Source organism: Leopardus geoffroyi, chromosome C3 (genome assembly GCF_018350155.1).
Source record: "Leopardus geoffroyi isolate Oge1 chromosome C3, O.geoffroyi_Oge1_pat1.0, whole genome shotgun sequence".
In the NCBI taxonomy this organism is placed as follows: Eukaryota; Metazoa; Chordata; class Mammalia; order Carnivora; family Felidae; genus Leopardus; species Leopardus geoffroyi.
The window spans coordinates 246,735-268,330 of NC_059338.1; the positions used below are offsets into that span (position 1 = coordinate 246,735).

At 57.5% G+C, this 21,596-nt stretch overlaps 1 protein-coding gene and 1 long non-coding RNA gene across 4 annotated transcripts; one reads left to right on the top strand and one right to left on the bottom strand.

The window, feature by feature from the left end:
- Positions 1-174: 174 nt before the first annotated feature.
- NPR1 (natriuretic peptide receptor 1) lies at positions 175-13,864 on the top strand. 3 transcript variants are annotated; one of them, XR_006706885.1, is made up of 23 exons: positions 453-1,958; positions 2,537-2,736; positions 3,164-3,277; positions 3,700-3,835; positions 4,196-4,287; positions 4,994-5,129; positions 5,346-5,430; positions 6,141-6,261; positions 6,853-6,927; positions 7,070-7,147; positions 7,522-7,626; positions 7,854-7,928; positions 8,043-8,199; positions 8,502-8,657; positions 8,897-9,065; positions 9,587-9,733; positions 9,821-9,944; positions 10,098-10,166; positions 10,417-10,591; positions 10,716-10,814; positions 12,666-12,757; positions 12,927-13,352; positions 13,538-13,864. XR_006706885.1 is itself a non-coding variant. In XM_045455855.1 (22 exons), the coding sequence occupies exons 1-22, from the start codon at positions 1,232-1,234 to the stop codon at positions 12,987-12,989; spliced, it is 3,195 nt and encodes a 1,064-aa protein (XP_045311811.1). In that variant the 5' UTR covers positions 175-1,231; the 3' UTR covers positions 12,990-13,864. The 3 variants fall into 3 exon arrangements, 2 of the variants coding, with proteins under 2 accessions (XP_045311811.1, XP_045311810.1); XM_045455855.1 differs by having other exon boundaries at positions 175-1,958; positions 12,927-13,864; XM_045455854.1 differs by having other exon boundaries at positions 7,857-7,928; positions 12,927-13,864.
- LOC123586671 lies at positions 13,773-15,488 on the bottom strand. The gene is made up of 2 exons (XR_006706887.1): positions 15,373-15,488; positions 13,773-15,279 (listed from the first exon to the last, which is right to left on the bottom strand). It is a non-coding gene; the product is annotated as an uncharacterized LOC123586671 (long non-coding RNA).
- Positions 15,489-21,596: the final 6,108 nt, after the last annotated feature.

A 21,596-nucleotide genomic window follows, 5' to 3' on the forward strand; every position in this document is an offset into this window, starting at 1 on the left:
CTATGCACACCCAGCGCGTGGCGGGCGCACCGGGACAGCTGGCGGGTCGGGGACTGGAGAGAGTAGCGGCGCGGCGGCGTCAGTGACCCCTGCTGGCCACGAGAGGGCACACCGACCCCACGGCGCGGGGAAGGCGGCCCGCGCGGTCCAGTGCCCCCCAAACCCTCGCCCCAGCCGACGCCCCCACCACCGGGTCACTTCCAACACCGTCTCCCACCGCCGCCGCGAACCCACCTTCCAGGAGCGGCCCCGGGGTCACTGCCCTCCCTTCCCCCCACCCCAGCCACCAAACGCTCTTCTCCCCCTTCCTGCAGCCTTTTGGGAACTAAAAGGTTAACTCCGCCCTCCCCCTGGGCCCCTTTTCCGCACTAACCCGCTCAATCTGGAAGCTGGGACACGGGGGCGGTCCTGGGTGGACTGGGTCACGGGGACCCTGGGCTCCCTAGTTTAACGCCCTTTCCAGAAACCTGCCACCCTCCCGTCCACCCCCAGACGCACACACATCCGTAGGCTCACACCTTTTCTTGCCAAGATCCCGAACCAACGCAGCTCTCTTCCCCGAACGGAACCAGGTAGGGAGGGAGGAGGCGGGGCGCGAAAGCGTCCCGGCTGCCCCCACTCGAGTCGCCCTTCGGTCCTGCTCCCGACCCCAGCGAGCGAGCCCCTTCGCGGCGCGGCTCCCCGCAGGAGGAAGGCGCGGAGGGTCTCGGAGCAGAGCGCGCGGGCAGGTCCGCAACTTCGGGGCGGGGACGAAGGGGTTAAAGGTCCGGGGCTGGCGCTCCCGTCGCCGAGTCTGGGAGGGGAAGCGGCGGGAGGAAGGGCCCGGAGCCTGGCTCGGGTCCTCCCCTGTCCCCCCCCCCCCCCCGACAGCCGGGGACTTGAGCCGGCCGGACGCCCCCGCTGGCACCCTCCCGGGGCGGGCGCCCAGGCGCGCACGAAAGCCCGCCGCTCCCCTTCCCCGGCTCGCGCCCTCGCCCACCCCCCTCCCCCGGGCGCTCTCGCTCCTTCCAACACGCACGCACTGGCGCGCTCGCCCGCGCCCCGGGCCACGGCGCCCCTCCGTTCGCGCCCACCTGCCCCGCGGCGCCCTCCACCCGCCCCTCGCGCCGCGGCCGGACCGGCAGCGTGCCCCGGGGTGGGCGCGCCCGGGGCCCGCGACGCGCGGCTGGGCCGGAGGGTGCCCGGGGGGCCATGGCGCGAGCGCTCGCCCGCCGAGCTGCCCGCTGAGGCCATGCCGCGCCCCCGGCGCCCCGGGCGCCCCGCCGGCGCCCGCCTGCTCCCGCTCCCGCCGCTGCTGCTTCTGCTGCCGCTGCTGCTGCCCGGAGGCCACGCGGGGAACCTGACGGTGGCCGTGGTGCTGCCGCTGGCCAACACCTCGTACCCGTGGTCGTGGGCGCGCGTGGGGCCAGCCGTGGAGCTGGCGCTGGCCCGGGTGAGGGCGCGGCCCGACTGGCTGCCCGGCTGGACGGTGCGCACGGTGCTGGGCAGCAGCGAGAACGCGCGGGGCGTCTGCTCCGACACGGCCGCGCCGCTGGCCGCCGTGGACCTCAAGTGGGAGCACAGCCCCGCCGTGTTCCTGGGCCCCGGCTGCGTGTACGCCGCGGCCCCCGTGGGGCGCTTCACGGCGCACTGGCGGGTGCCGCTGCTGACGGCCGGCGCGCCGGCGCTGGGCTTCGGGGCCAAGGACGAGTACGCGCTGACCACCCGCGCGGGGCCCAGCCACGCCAAGCTGGGGGACCTGGTGGCGGCGCTGCACCGGCGGCTGGGCTGGGAGCGCCAGGCGCTCGTGCTCTACGCGTACCGGCCCGGCGACGACCAGCCCTGCTTCTTCGTGGTGGAGGGCCTGTACGTGCGTCTGCGCCACCGCCTCAACGTCACGGTGGACCACCTGGAGTTCGCCGAGGGCGACCCCCAGCACTACTCCCTGCTGCTGCGGACCGTGAGGCGCCAAGGCCGAGGTGAGGGGCGGCTCTTCCTCCCGAGGCTGCACGGCCCGGCTCTCGCCGCGGTTCTGCGCTCCCCGACTCCCCCCCTCCCCCCACCCCCGCTTCCCACCGCTGCCTCCGGAGTCGCGGGAGCGGCGGGCGGGGGACGCCCAGTAGGTACCCTGGCCTGGTGCCCATCCCCGGGAGGGATGGGGTTGGGGGGAGAACACCCAGTAGGTCCCTCGGCTTGGTGCCCATCCCCGCTCCCCTCCTCCACTTCTGGTTTCCTCCAGCAGCCTCTCCCCGTCCCACACGCCCTCTCCACCCCCAGTCCCCTCTCTGCTGGCCAGCCTCCCCCTCTCCCTCCCTTGCTGACCCCACCTTCCCCACCTTTGGCTCCGCCGTTGCGGCTCTCCCTATCTTTGCTCCTTCCTCCAACCCTGCCCACTGACTCCTCCCAGCCCTCTTCACCTTTCTCTCGGCAGCCGGCAGCCGCTGAGGCCCTAGCAGTCCGGAGTCCACGAGTTCCCTGGCCGGAGTTCCCCCTCTGCACTCTGTCGGGATCTAGGCTCCTGTCTCTGTCTCTCTCTGACCGCCCCCTTCCTCCCCAGTTATCTACATATGCAGCTCCCCGGATGCCTTCAGAACTCTGATGCTTTTGGCCCTGGAAGCCGGCCTGAGTGGGGAGGACTATGTGTTTTTCCACCTGGACCTCTTTGGACAAAGCCTGCAAGGTGCACGCGGTCTTGCTCCCCACAGGCCCTGGGAGAGAGGCGATGGGCAGGATGCCAGTGCCCAGCAGGCCTTTCGGGTGAGGGTCCAGGCTGCAAGCCCAGGCTGTGGGACTCTGTGCTGGTGGCACATAGTTTCTGGGCACTGGGTTCCTCGGGGTCTGAAGGGCTCTAGAAAAAAGGTTCTTGACTGCTCAGGAACTTTGGTGAGGGAGGCCAGGAAGGGTGCGGGGTGTAAAAAGGTCTAAGAAACTTCAGAGCTAGGAGGCTGAAAAGATGAACAAATGGGCTTGAGGTGGGAGGGTGTTCCCATCCCACAGACTGACAGGACTTGAGGAGTCATCCCATTGGCTCCCCTGCTTTGGAGCAGGCAGTGCCTCACAGGTGACATGCAGTCCATCCACTCCGACCTTGGGCTAAGCGGAGATGCACTGGGGAGGTGGCCCAGGGTACTGGGAGGACTGGGTCATCGCCCAGCTCTCCCCTCTCCACTGACCCCTTCCTCAGGCCGCCAAAATCATCACATATAAAGAGCCTGACAACCCTGAGTACTTGCAATTCCTGCAGCAGCTAAAACACTTGGCCCAGGAGAAGTTCAACTTCACCCTGGAGGACGGCCTGGTAAGGGGGGTCCTGGGACCCTGCAGCACGGACTCCACACTGCCCTGCCGGTGCCCAGCCTGTTCTCTCAGCCACCTCCGTAGTCCCAGGCCTCCCCTTCTTCCCCTTCCCCCCCCCCCCCCACACCGTTCTCACCTTCTGATAACTAAGGGGACAATGAAGGGTCGGTCAGCCTCCGGAACTCAGGTCCTCATCGGTAAAATGAGGATGACGTGTCCTGCTCTGTCTGCCTAGAGGGATTCAGAGGTGGAGGTTGACGAGGAGGTGTCTTACGAGTAGTGAAGTCTCTGTCCACGGAAGGGGGGGGGGATTCTCCCGTCCCCTCCCAGGGTCCCAGCGCCGCCCAGATCTTCCCACCCAGGGTGTCCCCACCGAGCGCCCTTCGCGGCTCCCACCCCGGCCAAGCCCCCTTGATCCTGCAGATGAACACCATCCCAGCGTCCTTCCACGATGGGCTCCTGCTCTACATCCAGGCAGTGACAGAGACTCTGGCACACGGGGGAACCTTCACTGATGGGGAGGCCGTCACTCAGCGGATGTGGAACCGGAGCTTCCAAGGTCAGCGGCTGGAGGTGGCAGGGACAATCCGCCTTGGGGCACCCCGAGCAGGAGGCCGTGAGAAGCCTCCAGCCTGCCGCTGCGGGGGTCACTCACCCATGCCAGTCCTTTCCTGTCTTCTGTAAGGGAGCTCCACGACTGCCCCATCTGCCTCGCTCCATCAGGAAGTCCTCCCAAGTGCCCAACCTCGGTCATTCCTGCTGCTGACACGTCCTTCTTGTTGTTATTATTATATGTGACATATTACATATACGTTTGGCGGGCAAGGCAAAGAAGATCGGGGGGTGGAGATCAGGTAGGGCGGGTACCCTCCTGAACTTCCACGTCCTCAAAACACAGCCATCTTCCTCCATGCCCCAGGGGTGACGGGATACTGGAAAATGGACAGCAATGGAGATCGGGAGACCGACTTCTCCCTCTGGGATATGCATCCTGAGACTGGCACTTTCAGGGTAAGGGTGTGCCCCCAGAAGACAGTGCCATATAGGCAGGAAAGACGTCTTGCCCTCCCTCCTTCCCCCAGGGCATCTGTCGGCTCTGTGGTCACTCCACCAGGCTCGCTCGCTCGCTTTTGGAGAGCCTTGCGTAGAAGAGACCCAGCTCCGGTCTGGGGGAGCAGCCAGAATGATAGGGACTCACAAGCATTACCCTTGGGGAACCCCAGCTCTGAGGAGGGGGCACAGCCCTAACTTCAGGAAGTCCCACATCTCCTAAGACAGGCAGGCCCCTCTCCCAGCAGAGACAGGCTCACGTGGTGGCCACACAGCTCATTAAATTCAGTCAGGAACAGGAAGGAATTGAGGCCACAAGTGCTGAGGAGCAGATCACTCGGGGAAGACTTCCTGGAGGAGGGGTACGTGGCTTAGGCCTGCGAATGTGGACTGAGAACACTGCCTTTTCCTGTTTTCCGATGTGCTTCAGTCCAAGATCGTAAACTCCCTGATGTCGAGTCGGGGTTCTACGTGGAGTTTTCTTCATAAAGCCCTTGAGTAGTTTTCAGGTTTTTCCACTCTGGTGACCGGGGTATGAGGGGCTTGGTAAACAGTGGACAGCCCAGACACAGGCCAGGGAAGCAGAGACGGGGGAGGCTGCGCAGCTCCACTGGACGGGAAGCGTCGCCCCAGGCCTTGCCCTCCTGCCACTCCTGCCCTCCCGTAGGTGGTTCTGAACTACAATGGGACCTCCCGAGAGCTGGTGGCCGTGCCAGGGCACGAACTAAGCTGGCCCCTGGGCCACCCACCTCCTGACATCCCCAGATGTGGCTTTGACAACGAGGACCCGGCTTGCAACCAAGGTGACTGCCTCTTGCCTTCCAGGCCTCCGTTCTGGAGAGGCTCCTGCTTCAGGAGTCAGATGGGTGCTCCTCTCCCACACTCAGGGCTTTCTGGAGGGACATCTGCCTTTTTCTTCCCTTCACTCACCTTCCTAGTTCACTGAGGGACTACTAGAAGGTTCCTCTTCCTGCTCTCTCACCCAAATCTCTCCTGCTGCAACTTGGACTCTTGTGCAGACCACTTTTCCACGCTGGAAGTTCTGGCCGTGGTGGGCAGCCTCTCCCTGCTCAGCATTCTGACCGTCTCCTTCTTCATATACAGGTGAGCTTTGGAGGCGGGTGGGGAGTGAGGCTGGGGGGCCTGGAGAACTAGCTGACGAGGTGGCAGGGACCTGCAGGGAAGCGGGAGAGGTGGCGGAAGGCCTAGGGAGGTGGGGGAAGGCTGAGGGAGGTGGGGGAGGAGACAAGGCCGAGGGAGGTGGGGGAGGAGACGAGGCTAAAAAGCCGCAGGGCACAGGGAGGAGAGAAGAGGGGCCGGAGGGGAGGGGTCGGGAGGGATAAGGCTGTGAGAAGAGCAGAGCAGGCGAGCGGGCTGGTCCACCCTCGCCTCGGGCACACCTGCTGGGGAGCCGCGGTTCCAACCCTGCGGGACTGGGCCCAGTCACTTGAGCAAGGCTGATGTGCACGGAGCGGAGAGGGGAGGTGCAGGACCCCCACCCTGCCTTCTGGTGGGAGGCTGGCCTGCCGCGCAGACGTTCAGGACACAGGCCTGCAAGGAGGGCACTTCCTCACACGATGTTTCTTCTTGTTCACGTAACAATGCTTTGAAATAAATGTCGAGGTCGCCCGTTCCCAAATCAGGACGTGAGGACGTGAGACTCAGAGACACGAAGTGGCTGCCCAAGGTCCCCGGGAGGCAGGCAAAGCCTGGCCCACACCTCCCGTCCGTCCGTCTCTTAGCACACGCGGCGGCCCCGGGCTCTGAGGCCCGGGGCCAGGGGTTCAGACGTGGCTCCCCTGTTCACGCCCCAGGAAGATGCAGCTCGAGAGGGACCTGGCCTCAGAGCTGTGGCGGGTGCGCTGGGAGGACGTGCAGCCCAGCAGCCTCGACAGGCACCTCCGGAGTGCAGGCAGCCGGCTGACGCTCAGCGCGGTGAGGAGCCCCCGTGGGGGTGGGCAGCGGGGGCCGGGCAGGGGGCCGGGCAGCGCCTGCTGGGCAGTGCAGCCGGCGCGCTTCCCATCCCAGCCCTGCCCTTTCTCGCCGTGTGACCTTGGACAAGTGCCGTTCCCCTCAGAGACTACCTCAGATGACGGTCACGTGCACAGAGCCTCCTTCGCAGGAGGCTTTCAAAGACCAAACACGGTAGACGTGAACATACATTTTTAAAAAAATAAACAGGGGCGCCTGGGTGGCGCAGTCAAAGCCTCTGACTCTTGATTTCGGTTCAGGTCACGAACTCACGGTCCGTGCCCTGCATCAGGCTCTGTGCTGAGAATGTGGAGCCTGCTTGAGATTCTCTCTCTCCCGCGCTCGCTCTCTCTCTCTCTCTCTCTCTCTCAAAAGTAAACATTAAAAAAAAAAATAAAAAGTGAGGAAAGGATCTCATGATGTGGAATGAGAAGCAGGACGGCCGCGAGATCAGGCAGGGCAGTGAAGGCCAGAGCTCAGGCAGCCAGAATGGAGAGCTGAGCCCATGGCAGGGCTCCCAGGCTGACCGGTCCCTCCTGCTCTCTGTCCCTCCAGAGAGGCTCCAATTACGGCTCCCTGCTGACCACAGAGGGCCAGTTCCAAGTGTTTGCCAAAACGGCCTATTATAAGGTGGGCCAGGGGAAAGACTGCGGGTCCTTGGGGTGGGCAGGGCTGCCCTCCAACGGCTCAGGACGGGCCCCAGGGCCACTGCCAGCAGTTGCCGTCACCACCACTGGGCCATCTCACCATGCAACCTCCATTCCTTGCCCAGGGCAACCTCGTGGCTGTGAAGCGTGTGAACCGTAAACGCATCGAGCTGACTCGTAAAGTGCTGTTTGAACTGAAGCATGTAAGTGGGGCTGCGAGGCAGTGGCCTAGGAGAGGTCCCAGGGACACAGGAGGTGGGGGGACCCCAGGGTGTCTTAAGAAAGGGACGGGCCCTGCATATTGTGCTAAGAGAGAGGGTCCCAGAGGGGAGAAGAGACTAGCAGAGGAAGCCTAAAGGAGGTTCCTTGAGGGGCTGTGCTCGATGCCCCTGGCGGGTGGAGGGATCAGGAGGCAGAGTGAGCCGGGGGAGGCACCGCAGGGGGCGTCACCGGACTCCTAGAGTGTCTGCAGAGAGTGAAGGGGCACTGAGAACACCGAGAGGCCCCTGAGGGTGGAGGGCCACTTGGCGAGGAGGGACGTCTCCGCCAGGCTCCTGATGCTGGCTTCCCCCTGCAGATGCGGGATGTACAGAACGAACACCTGACCAGGTTTGTGGGTGCCTGCACTGACCCCCCCAACATCTGTATCCTCACGGAGTACTGTCCCCGTGGGAGTTTGCAGGTGAGGGGACAAGAGGAGGGGGGTCAGGAGATGTGGGCCTAGCCCTGGTTCTGTTCCCCGCTGCCGTATGACCCCCAGGCAAACCTGCTCCTTTCTGCCCTTTATCTGCCCCATCTGTAAACGGGGAGGGGGGCACTAGAGTAAATCCAAGTTCTTGTCTTTGTGTGCCTGGGCCCCTGCACCCCTCCTGGGGTCTGCCGGGTGCGTGCCTCACTCTTATTGCCCAGCAGGACATTCTGGAGAATGAGAGCATCACCTTGGACTGGATGTTCCGATACTCTCTTACCAACGACATCGTCAAGGTAAGCCCGGAATCCCCCGTGCGATGTGTGGGGGAGGGGCCAGGCAGGCGTCTCCTCTGGCCCTGGTTGTAGGTCTCACTTACACCGAAGACCTCGGCCTCCGCAAATTCCCAGGGCATGCTGTTCCTGCACAACGGGGCCATTTGCTCTCATGGCAACCTCAAGTCTTCCAACTGTGTGGTGGACGGGCGCTTCGTGCTCAAGATCACTGACTTCGGGCTGGAGAGCTTCAGGGACCCGGAACCAGAGCAAGGCCACACCCTCTATGCCAGTGAGCCCACACTCTGCCCCCTGAGACCTGCCCCCCGCCAAGCACAGCCCGGCGGGGGCAACTGATGCCAGGCCTCTGAAGGGCTTGGCATGCCATTCTGGATTCCTGCTTTGGCTCATTCGCCAGTGGAAAGAGGAGCCCGACACAGTGGTCTGGAGGCCGTGTCTTTGTAGCACTCGGCCTGATGGCCGCACACTGCTCCAGCCATGTCTTCTAGGACTTTGTTCCCCCCCCCCCCGACACACCCCCACCCCTCAGCTTTAGGGCCCTTCGCCCGGTCACTCCTGACCTCTAACCTGCAGAAAAGTTGTGGACAGCCCCTGAGCTCCTGCGAATGGCCTCACCCCCTGCCCGGGGCTCCCAGGCAGGTGACGTGTACAGCTTTGGAATCATCCTTCAAGAGATTGCCCTGAGGAGCGGCGTCTTCCATGTGGAGGGTTTGGACCTTAGCCCCAAAGGTGAGAGGACCGTGGAGTCCCCTAGCCCTGCCACAGCTGCACCTGAGCCCGGCCCCAGGGTGAGGGACCCCTGCCAACACCACCACACCTGCCTCCTGGAAGGTTCTGTTGCTGCTAGTGACTCCGCTGTCTGCCTGCCCGCCTGCCCCGGGGTCCCGGCCTGCTCCTGGACCTCCCCCCTGTGTCTCTCACTAGCCCTGGGCTGGCCCCAGCCCTCAGCCCCTCCTGCCTCACCACAGAGATCGTGGAGCGTGTGACTCGGGGTGAGCAGCCCCCCTTCCGGCCCTCCCTGGCCCTGCAGAGTCACCTGGAGGAGCTGGGGCAGCTGATGCAGAGGTGCTGGGCTGAGGAGCCGCAGGAACGGCCCCCCTTCCAGCAGATTCGCCTGATGCTGCGCAAGTTCAACAGGTTGCTGGTGTTTGTGTGTCCCCCGTGCCCAACAGCTCCCCTGTGCCCCACACTTAAGTCTTTTCTCCCAGCAGTGGCAAGGGACCCCACTGCGGCCCGCCGGCCCCTCCTCAGTGGTACAGAACAGAGGGGAGCACGTACTCTTGGCCTCCAACCCAGCCCCGGGGGCCATCTGTTGCACTGTGCCCCACGGACCCCCCCCCCACACACCCCTCTGCCAGCCCGTGTGCCCACACTCTGTCCTCAATTGATCCCTGTTCACCTGCTTCTAACTTGCTTCTGTTCAACAAAGATGAACGAAGTAGCCAGTATCTCTGGAGCTTCCGGACTCTGGGGTCTCAGAGATGAATGGAACTTTCTTCCTACCCTTTCCCCTGCCACGCCCACCCTGCCAGGCTCCCCAGGCCTGGCCTTCTCCGCCGCCCTGCACAGGGGCTGACGTGGCAGCCTGGGTCTGGTGAGCTGGGGAGGGCGCTCTGGGCAGCTCTCTCACCGCCTCTGCCCTGCTCCCGGGGCCTCAGGGAGCACAGCAGCAACATCCTGGACAACCTGCTGTCCCGCATGGAGCAGTATGCCAACAACCTAGAGGAGCTGGTGGAGGACAGGACCCAGGCCTACCTGGAGGAGAAGCGCAAGGCCGAGGCCCTGCTCTACCAGATTCTGCCCCAGTGAGTGCCCACGTGTGGTGACCCTCTGCCACCCTGTCCCAGCCCCACCTCCTGCGCTTATCCTGTACCTGCCCCTGACCCCCACAGCTCAGTGGCTGAGCAGCTCAAGCGTGGGGAGACGGTCCAGGCTGAAGCCTTCGACAGCGTCACCATCTACTTCAGCGACATTGTGGGCTTCACGGCCCTGTCGGCAGAGAGCACGCCTATGCAGGTCAGTGCGGCACGGCCACAGGTGAGGGCCAGGCAGGCTGTGCTTGGCCAGCCTTTCTGTCCCATCAGGACTGCCTTCCGGTCCCATTTTTCCCACTTGAGCCCAGATGGGCTCCCTGACTCCATACCCGTCTCGGCTTCTCTTCCCTTCCAGGTGGTGACCCTGCTCAATGATCTGTACACCTGCTTTGATGCCGTCATAGACAACTTTGATGTGTACAAGGTGAGGGTGGGAGCAGGGATGGAAGGGGACAGAAAGATGGTGACGGGCAGGGTCAGAGAAGGGTGACGGGCAGAATGACATAGAGCCTCAGGAGAGGAGACCGTGGGACATGGGCAGAGACTGTTACCCGGAGACCCAGGGACAGGCAGGGAAAGGACGCCACAGATGAGGTTACCAAACACACGTGGGGTGGCACAGGGAGGAGAAATTTCCGGTGTTTATGCCCTGCATCCTCTGGTGGGCCCGGCAGGTGGAGACCATTGGCGATGCCTACATGGTCGTGTCGGGGCTCCCCGTGCGGAATGGGCTGCTGCACGCCCGCGAGGTGGCCCGCATGGCCCTGGCGCTTCTGGATGCTGTGCGCTCCTTCCGCATCCGCCACCGGCCCCAGGAGGAGCTGCGCTTGCGAATCGGTGTCCACACAGGTGAGGGAGACAGACAGACAGACAGACACACACACACACACACACACACACACACCCCTGGATTCCCAGGGTCCTCGGGTCCACCACTTGACTCTCATGGAACACCCCTCCCCACCGCCTCCAGGACCCGTGTGCGCCGGCGTGGTAGGGCTGAAGATGCCTCGCTACTGCCTCTTCGGAGACACAGTCAACACCGCCTCCAGGATGGAGTCTAACGGGGAAGGTAAGGTGGCTGGGCTGCTCGCAGTGGCTGGAGGGACAGACAGGCTTCAGCGAGGACGGCCCCACCGGCGGCTCACCCCCAGCCAGGGTACATCACCTCCAATCCATCAGAGATCAGCGCCCCCCCCCCCCCCCCATCCAAAAGTCTTTCCAGGCAGATGTTGGACTGTTGCCCTGGTCCCCACCCTCAGGGCCCCTCTGCTCCCTCTTGCATGCGGCGGAGGGCTAGGTGTAAGTCTCTGCTCCCCCATCCACACAACTGTGGGTCGATTTGCCACACTTCCTGGAGCCTCAGTTTTCCTCACCTGTGAGAGAATAAGACGCACACCTTAGAAGAGTTATGTATGAAAACCATATGCCATGACGAGGACGCGAGTCATTCAACTTTTCTGAGCTTCAGCTGTTTATCTCTAAAACAATACCCGTCTCGGGCTCGTGAGAACCCTAGCACGGGCCGCGGAGCACAGCAGGTACCTAGGGGAAGCTTGCTGCCCTCTCCCCCTGCCCTGAGTCTTGCGTCCGGCTCCTCTCCTACCCTCCTGCTGCGTGCAATACAGTTCGATTCAGTAACCATGCACTGAGTGCCGGCTAAGTGCCAGGCCCTGGGGTACGAAGACCGCTCAGACCCCGTGTCAGCTGGCGGGGCCGGGGGGGAAGTCCCTGCAGACCCCATCCAAGCCTCACGGCAGGACATGGGCTACTTTGCAGCCCAGAGGGTCTCTGGCTCAGCAGATACTCCCTGGTCACTGTGTCTGGGGCAGTCAGAGCCGGAGGAAGGGTCTCACTGAGGTCCCGTCTTCAAGGAACACATTCTCAGAAATGTTTCTTTTTTTTTTTTTTTAATGATTTTTTTTTTTTAAGGTTTATTTATTTTTGAGACAGAGAGAGACAGAGCATGAACGGGGGAGGGTCAGAGAGAGGGAGACACAGAATCTGAAACAGGCTCCAGGCTCTGAGCGGTCAGCGCAGAGCCCGACGTGGGGCTCGAACTCACGGACCGTGAGATCGTGACCTGAGCCGAAGTCGGCCGCTAAACCGACTGAGCCACCCAGGTGCCCCTCTCAGAAATGTTTCAACAGCAAAACGAGGCCGCTCCGATGTATCCCCCAGGAGTGGTGGGAGCAACTATGGACAGAGGCGTGGGGGGTACCAGGTCGGGAGTCAGAGCCTGGGTCTGACCCCACAGTTTGGGCCTCATTCCCTCTGCCACAAGATGAGCGTTGAAGTAAACGAGAGTGACAACAACCACTGCCAGGAGTGCTTCCTGCGTGCCAGACTCTGCTGAGATAGTTGGTTAGCGGTTCGTGTAGTCCTCATAACAAGGCCTTGACATGGATACTGTCACCATCAGCCTTTGTGGGACTAGGAAAATGAGGCACAGAGAGTTTACATTACTTCCCCAAGCAACTGTCCCAGCTGGGATTCACTAGACAGAGCAGGACCCAAAGTCTGAGCCCCTAACCACCGTGCTACACTGTCTGTCTGGAGCCTGGTAACACGCTAGAATGCTATCTACTGGAACTTTCTTTCTATAATCCGGGTTGTCCATCACAGTAGTCTCTGCCACAGGATGCTATTGATCGCTTGAAATGTGCGCGTGCAAATGAAGCCCTGGAGTTTCAGCTGTATTTAGTTTTAATTAACTTAACTGTGCGTAGCCACTGGTGACTAGTGGCTACGGTGTTGGACAACGTAGCCGTCAAATTCTAAGGGAGAGGCCAGAATGGCCGGACTCCACGTGGAGGGGTGGGACTCTGAAGGAGGAGGCTTCCCGAGAAAGAAGGGAGCCCTGCAGCTCCCAGTCTCCCCGCTCCCATTGCTCCCACCCCCCACCCTCCCTTGTCCTTCCCAGCCCTGAAGATCCACTTGTCTTCTGAGACCAAGGCTGTCCTGGAAGAGTTTGGTGGTTTCGAGCTGGAGCTTCGAGGGGACGTAGAAATGAAGGTAGAGAGGAAAGCCCCTGCCCTCACCATCCCTGTGGACCAGAGGGTGCCTCCCCAGACCCCTTCTCAAGCAGCCAAGCCCACTCCCATCCCGAAGCCTTTCCTCTGATTGGGGGAAGCGGGTCAGTGCGCCGCTCCCTACGCCAGCCTCCTCTTCTCTCTTCCTCCAGGGCAAAGGCAAAGTGCGGACCTACTGGCTCCTAGGGGAGCGGGGCGGTAGCACTCGAGGCTGACCTGCCCCTCCCCCCCCCCACCTTGGCCTTCTGCACCCCCTTCCCTGCGCCAGAGGCAACAGAGAGGTTCCAGGTCCTGGCCTCACTCACAGCAGCCCCGCCACTGCCAAAAGGATCGGAGAAGTAGTTTGAACAACCCAAACGTGCTCACCCCAGTGGAGACACCAGATGTGACCTCTGGTGGAGGACTGGTGTCGGGGAGGACTCGGAGTTCACGGGACTGGACCAAAGCACACGGTCATATCCAGTGGCACACGCAGACAAGTGTACCCACTCTCCACCCGGACTCAAGCCAGGCTAGGGTGTGGACTCCACTTTGAGACACTGCTACTTTTATGGGGAGGGGGAAGAGCCACTTTAGAGGTAACAGGAAAGGGGACGACAGGTGAATCTCGGGGGTGAGGGGAGGCCACATCTAGGCCCAACCCACATGGGCCACAAACACCCCCCATGCCCCGCCCCAGCACTGAATACCGTGCACAGGGGAAGGGCAGCCCTGTATGCCTTGTTTCTCCTGTGAGCAGAGACCATGAACATCTTTATTCCAGTGAATGTCTCTGGAAGGACAGCGGGTGGCCAGAAAACACAGCCGTGCTCCCTGCCCTCTGTTCCACATAAGATGCTTCCTGAGCTGGGGAGTGCAGTGTCTGAAATCAGCTTCAGTTTCCTCAGCCAGGATCTACGTGACAGCCTGTGAATTACCCCAGCAGTGCTGACGCTCTTGGTCTAAGGACCTGTTTACACCCTTAAGAATTATTGAGGGCCCCAAAGAGCTTTTGTTTATGTGGATTAAATCTATCCATATATAGCATATGAGAAATTAAAACAAGTCCTTATTAACTCATTTAAATAATAAACCAATCATATGTCTATATGTTTCAGTGTCTTATCAAGGACATTCTTAAGAGAAACTGGGTTTTTAATTTTTATTTTTTTACTGCCAATGTATGGTGATGAAGAACAGTGACTCAGTGCCACCGCCTTGGTTTGTGCAAAGACACCAGCAAGTTAACCCTCGTGGCCTTCCTACTATCAATATACCTGTCAAGTCATGGAGGCAGATCGTGTATTAGCCTGATTATGCAGATTGTTTTGAACTCATCCATCCCCTGAAAGGGTCCTGTGGACCACAGCAGATTGGGAAATGGCTATATGACCCAGTGTTGGGCATACAGTAGAAATACAGTGAGTGCGGGGACTCCAAGGAGAGGCTTGGGAGCCAGGAAGGAAGGATGCATCCTCTCTTACCTCAGTTGAGATTTGGGGACTGTCCACCCGCCCTCCACTCCCATGCCAGTGTAGACAAATGTGAATGGTAGTGTGCAAAGCGAGCCTCAGCTGGCCCTGCTCCCGGCCGCCCACCCCTAGCCCTTCCTGAGCAGGCGGGCAGGAATGCGAACGAACGCGGGGGAGAGGTGGCCGAAGCTTCGCCTCCCCCGCGGGGAAGGAAAGTGCCAGACATTGCTTCAGTGCCATCCATCAGGCGCAGACAGGCCCCTCCTCCGAGCTCCCAGAGCCTCTTCCCGGAGTCCACGCCCCGCGGGACCTGGAGGGCGGGCGGGCGGGCTGTGTTCAGGGCAGCGGCGGTCCGGGGTGAGGAAGGAACCAGCGCCGTCCCCCCCCACCTCGCTTGGTGCGGTGACTCCCCTCGCGGTTCTGCGCCCCCGGCCCGCCGCTCGAGGCGCAGCCGATCGGGTTCTCCGCGAGCGCGAGCTGAGCCCCCGGCACCCCCCCCCCCCCCGCGCCCCGTTGCCCCGGTAACTACGCACGCCGGCCGGGCCGGTTGCCCCGGTAACCACGCACGCCCGGCCGAGCTGCCGGCTGCCGGGAGGGGAGCGGAGGGACGGCCGCGGGCGGCGAACGGGGGCGGGGACGTGAGAGACCCGGGCTCCGGGGGGAGACTGGGAGCGCTGGACGCCCGAGGACTCCGTCCAGAGACACAATTGCAGGAAGTGGCCGGTCAGATCCTTCCGGGGCAGCCTGGCTCCACCGCGCGGGAGCTCGAGGGGAGGGGGCTGCGGCGGGAGAGCGGGAGGGTGGGGTGGGGGGGACGCGGGGACAGGCCCAGGCCGCCGGGGACTCCTGCAGCTCGAGAACTTTCCCTGCGACCGAGGAGACTTCCTTCTGGGGGAAGGCCCTGCCGCCGGAAGACCTGGGAAAGCCATTGCTGAGGGCGGGGGGGGGGGGGGGGGGGGGTCCTCGGGGATCGGGGACCTCCGCCCACAGGAGGGGCGGTTTCCCGGGCTGTCCTGCGGAGCCGTCTGGAGGGGTGCGGGGCTGCAGGCTTTCCCTGGAGTACGATGATAAGGGAGAAAACAACAGTCATCGTTGGCGCTCAGCGGCGCCTGGCGGATGACAAGGGCTCGCACAGGCATGAGCTCACCGGCCACGTGACTCCTGGGAAGGGGTGGGGTAGGAGGGCCCCGGCCGAGGTCCAGCTGTGGGGCAGGAGGGAACCCCAGCCCGAGCAGTACCGCAGAAGACACTTCTCCTCTGCACCCCCTCTCTTGTGTGTCAGAGAGCTTGGGTAATGCATTTGTCATAGCAGTACTTCCGGTAATAATCTAATTATGTTTAATGATTTATATCTTTCAGGACGATTTGTGGAATCTAATTAGCAGCGGAGGTCAGTTTGCAACCTGAAAGTCTTTTTTTATTTTTAAGTCATTTCTTTTTTTTTTTTTTTTTTTTTTTAATTTTTTTTTTCAACGTTTTTATTTATTTTTGGGACAGAGAGAGACAGAGCATGAACGGGGGAGGGGCAGAGAGAGAGGGAGACACAGAATTGGAAACAGGCTCCAGGCTCTGAGCCATCAGCCCAGAGCCCGACGCGGGGCTCGAACTCACGGACCGCGAGATCGTGACCTGGCTGAAGTCGGACGCTTAACTGACTGCGCCACCCAGGCGCCCCATGTCATTTCTTAATTAAATTTCAAGAGTTGTAAGATTATAACAATAAATAATTAACGGTAAAAAAAAAAAAAAAAAAAAAAAAAAGTACCTAATTCCTTGCACGGAGGTTTAATCTTATTTGAGTTGGAACCAAATTAAGATTCCAGGCGAGGTGTTTGCCACCAAGATGAAGGGTTGGGATACTGATGAATTTGGTGTTGCACAAGGCAGAAGCCAGGATGCTTGCGAGGAGAATGAGGCTACAGGAAGAGGGGAGATGGGAGGTAGAAACCTGCTTGACTTGTAGTACAAACCCAAGGTTTAGTGAGATGGTCCAGATAGGAAGAAGCCCCACCATCGAGTTCCCTATCACACACATTGCACCGATTGTCGGTGGGCTGGTTGCCCTTTAAGGACCTTTCCAGGGCGCCTGGGTGGTTCAATCGGTTGATCTTGGGACTCCTGATTTTGGCTCAGGTCAAGATCCCTGGTTCTTGAGATCGAGCCCTGGGTCGAGCTCTGTGCTGAGCGTGGAGGCTGTCTCTCTTTCTGTGTGTGTGTCTCTCTCTCCCTCTCTCTCCCCTGCCCCCTGCTCGTGCAAGCACTCGTGCACACGCCAGCGCATGCGTGCTCACTCTCCCTCAAAACAAAACAAAACAAAACAAAACAAAACCTTCCCACAGCAGATTCCAGAGTTGTGTACACCTGTCAATCACTGTGGCACGCCTTCTGGATTTGATGCAACTCTCCAACTATCCCACTATTACTCTCTGCCTTTGACTTTTTTTTTTTTTTAAGGTTTTGTGGGTTTTTTTTTAATGTTCATGTATTTATTTATGAGAGGGGGGAGGGGCAGAGAGAGAGGGACAGAGGCTCCGAAGCAGGCTCTGCGCTGTCAACACAGAGCCCAACTCAGGGTTTGATCTCATGAACCCTGAGATCACCACCTGAGCTGAAGTAGGCCGCTACTCCATTGAGCCACCCAGGCGCCCCTGCCTTTGGCTTTCTTTTGTAGAAAAACAATTTTTGATGTTTATTTTTGAGAGAGAGAGACAGAGACAGAGACAGAGCACAAGTGGGGGAGGGGCAGAGAGAGGAGACACAGAATCCGAACCAGGCTCCAGACTGTCAGCACAGAGCCCCACGTGGGGCTGGAACTCAGGAACCTAGAGGTCATGACCTGAGCTGAAGTCCGCTGCTTACTCCATTGAACTACCCAGGTGCCCCACCTGCCTTTGACTTTAAAACGGGGACTGCATACCAGCACTCCTTGGCTGCTATGTCCTATGATCAGGTCAGCTTTCTTGTCTCAGTCAGCCAAAGTCCCAGCAGGCCAGAACCGAGCCAAAAGACCACAAAGAACTCAGGATTCAGAACTGGAGCAACTTCAAACCTCTATCAAGTGAGAGGCAGTGTGATGTTAGTTAAGAGGCTCCCTCTAGAGGCAGCCAGCCTGGGTTCAAATCCCAGCTCTGCCCCTCGTAATCCATGGAACCTCAGGCAAAACCCTCAAAATGGGGATGATCATAAGACCTGCCTCATGGGGGTTGCTTTGAGGATTACGAGTTAATTCCTCCCATTACATGCTTAGAACACCTACTGGCTGGTGATAGAAACTACTTAAGTGTTTGCGAGTGTTATGAAGAGTCTCCATTATGCGAACCATACTGCTAGGATGTAAGGAGTTCTTGATGTCCAGAGAACATTTGGAAGTGAGATGCAGGACCTGAGTAGACCCCTCGATGAGAGGGACTCGTGAGATCTACAAATGTGAGAGTGAGAAGAAAAAGCAGAGGTCATGTAGTCCAATGCCTATCCTGGGCCAACATCCTTCTTAAAATATCTGGGATTCTTTGATGTTCTATCAGAAAACTTTCAAGGACTTGGAACTAAGACCATTCTATTTTTGCCCAACTGTGCGAATAATCTTACTGATATAAGAAGATGGATATTTCAATTATCAAAATTTCTTTTGAAGGAATCTTTTTTTTTTTTTTTTTTTTAATGGATAAAGGGGCTTGCCCCTTCAACTGCCATCTCGGGAGGATACATCTCGTTGGACTGGGAAATCCTTTGTTTTACTAAGCTTGGAGCTGAGTTTTTATATAAATTGTGAGGCTCAGGATGAACAAACTCCACGTGTATGGTAGTACGGAGAAGAAGCCAGGGCGGCAGTATTCCAGTAGCTGAACTGGGACTTCGGAGACCACATGTATCTAATAGAGACTCAAGCCAAGAAAAGACTAATGATTGTATTATTTACTAGAAATGGGACACACTTACACAAAGAAGTACAGAGAAGAAATTAAAATCACTTAAGAGGCACCTGGGAGGCTCAGTTGGTTAAGTGTTAGTCTCTTGATCTCAGCTCAGATCACGATCTCAAGGTTTGTGAGTTTGAGCCCTGCCTTGGGCTCTGCGTTGGTGGCGTAGAGCCTGCTTCAGATTCTCTCCTTCTTCAGCCCCTCCTTCAGTCACTCGTGCGTGCGCGCTCTCTCTCTCTCAAAATAAATTTAAAAACTCACCTAACATTCTGCCACTGAAATAGTCATTGTTTTGATGAATATCATTCCAATGTGCATATTAGGTTGTTTGATAGAGGTATTTAATATAAACTTTCTTACATTTATAGAAAAGGCTGTCTGCCTCTCACCTCTTCCACTGGTCCTAGCACTGCCCCTCCAGCCTACCTCTTCCACCAATAGGGTGGCCCCCACCCCCCACCCCCACACTGGAGTCTCAGCAACATAACCACTCATTGTCTTTAGAGATTTCTCCACGATCTGACTCCAAACTCTAATATTCTGGATGAGCTTCTGCGGGTTTACTCTAGTTTGTCAACGTCCCTTTGACAACCCGTCTCCCCATCTGGAGCAGAATCATTCAGGTGCAGTCTGAGGAGGGCAGAAGGCAGGCAACTGTCACCACCCTGCATCGGCCACTACATGGGCTGTTCTGGAAGCTGTGGCCATACACACGGCCCCTCCCCAGCCCCACCCGCTGTCTTTCACACACTGCTGCTGTTAGCCCAAATCACTCTCACCCTGTTTTGTGTCAAATTGTAAAGTGAAAAATACTCCATTTTACTAAAGTGAAAATACTCCACTTCACTTTACTAAGTGAAATACTCCATTTTACTTTAAAGTGAAAAATACTCCATTTTACTAAAAGTTTCATATAGGACATAGGGAAGAGGGTGATGTCACACAGAGCACGGTATTTCTATGTAACACCCCTGAATAGGGGTGCCTGGATGGCTCAGTCGGTTGAATGTCCAACTTTTTTTTTTTAATGTTTCTATATTTTCGGAGAGAGAGAGAGAGAGACAGAGCGCGAGCAGGGGAGGGGCAGAGAGAGAGAGGGAGACACAGAATCAGAAGCAGGCCCCAGGCTCCGAGTGGTCAGCACAGAGCCCAATGCAGGGCTCAAACCCAAGAACTGTGAGATTATGACCTGAGCTAAAGTCAGACGTGTAACCAACTGAGCCATCCAGGTGCCTATGAATGTCCAACCCTTGATTTTGGCTCAGGTCATGATCCCAGGGTAATGGGATCAAGTCCCAAGTCATACTTCGAGGTGAGTGTGGAGCCTGCTTTGGAATCTCTCTCTCTCTCTCTCTCTCTCTCTCTCGCACATGCACTGCCTCTGCCCCCCCCCCCCCCATTACACACTCACATTCTCTCTAAAAATAAAAATAAGAAATAAAAACACCACTGGACAGAGTTACTATCTCCTCAACATCCCTCTTCAGCTGGCTTCCAGCTAGGGTGGACCCAGGTCTCGAGGGGCCTGAGGCTTCTAGTTCGATGGGCTGGCCTTAAGGAAAAGAACACGGGCGCATCTGGCTAGCTCAGTCAGGAGTGTGCAATTCTTGATCTGGGGGTCATGAGTTTGATGTGCGTTATCCCACATTGGGATTACTTAAAAGGATACTTAAAAAGATACAGAGATTACTTAAAAAGATACAAAATTAAGTATGAAATAAATAATTAGAATGTGAATATAAATGACAACAAATTACAAATGTCAGTCAAAAAGCTGACAAAGATCCAAATATATCAAAGCCTAGAAGAGTAACAATATCTTTATGAATTAACTGTCTGTATTACTTTCTACTTACTGCATATTCTTTGATTACTTTTTCATATGACAATGATTTTGTAATGTTTTCTTTGGAAGGAATAGAAAAATAATTGTCTTTCCTGTAGCCAACAAGGGAAATTTATTCTTTTTGTTACCAATAAGTGGGATGCACGCAAGTTCAAACACAAACGTGCTCTTTGTAGCACTGCCACAGGTTTATGCCCTACGCTAGGAATTCTGATTGGCAAATTATATTTTGCACAATTTTCATCAAAAAGACTTCCATGATTCCGTGTGTCACATAACTGAGTATATCCTGACGGGAGAGGACTTCTGTTTTGACGAGGCGTCACTGAGAGTCAAGCCCTCCGTTTGCAACGCCACAAACCTGATGATTGGAAGGATTTTCCATAGACTAGTTTCAGGCTCTGTATGTTTCAAACGTCATTTCTCCTCTACCAACTACATGCTTCTAGGGCTCAGAATTTCAGATGTGTTCCCACAGTCTCTGACCCAGTGACTGTCATAATGCTGGGTGTGTCCGCATAGCTGATATGAGAGTATTCCTGTAAGCTATTCCTGCACGGGGATGGTTACCAGTCACTGCATAGGAAAGCAGCCATGAACTGCATAAATATATCCCACTGACCTCAAATGAAATGTACTTGCAACCAAACCTCACCCTAGCTAGATCACCGAAATTCCTGTGGCCACTCCAGTACTAGACGACAGAAAGGGAAGTTTGCAGAGGGGTCAGAGTAGAGAAAGGGCTGTCTTGGGGCGCCTGGCTGGCTCAGTCGGTAAAGCATGTGACTCTTGATCTCAGAGTTTTAAGTTTGAGTCCCACATCGGGTGTAGAGATTACTTAAAAACTTTTTAAGTTAGAGGCATCTGGGTGGCTCAAGCGCCTGACTCCTGATTTCAGCTCAGGTCATGATCTCATGGTTACTGAGATGAAGCCCCACGTTGGGCTCTGCGCTCATAGTGCAGAGCCTGTTTGGGATTCTCTCTCTTCCTCTCTCCCTCTCTGCTTCCTCCCCTAAAATAAGCCAGTTTAGGTGCTTACAGAGCAGAATAAATGTCTCTTTCTCTAGGGTAGCGAAAATAATAATAAAAATAAAGTAGGGGCACCTAAGTGGCTGTCACTTAAGCATGAGACTCTTGATCTCGGCTCAGATCTTGACCTGAGGGTCATGAGTTCAACCCCACATAGGGCTCCACGCGGAGCCTACTTTAAAAAAAAATAAACTTTATTTTTAAGTAATCTCTATACTCAATGTGTGGCTCAAACCCACAGTCCTGAGATCAAGAGTCATATGCTCTACTGACTGGGCATTCAGGCACCCCTACATTTTCCCCTCTCTTACACAAAAGGTAGCACCTTGTTAGCTCACTTAATAATAGATTAGTTTGGAAAGAGCCTCTGTATTCTTTTTGTAACTGTACAGTATTGATCGTATGGGTGTATCATAATCTATTAACTGACTTGATGGACACTTACGTGTTTTCAACCTTTTGCTATTACATACAATGCTGTAGTGTTTCATCTCACACCTAACGTTTAGCTTCAGATCTATGTCACGTTCTATGTGGTATGCCTGATGATAGACTCCTGCAAGTGGGGCTGCTGAG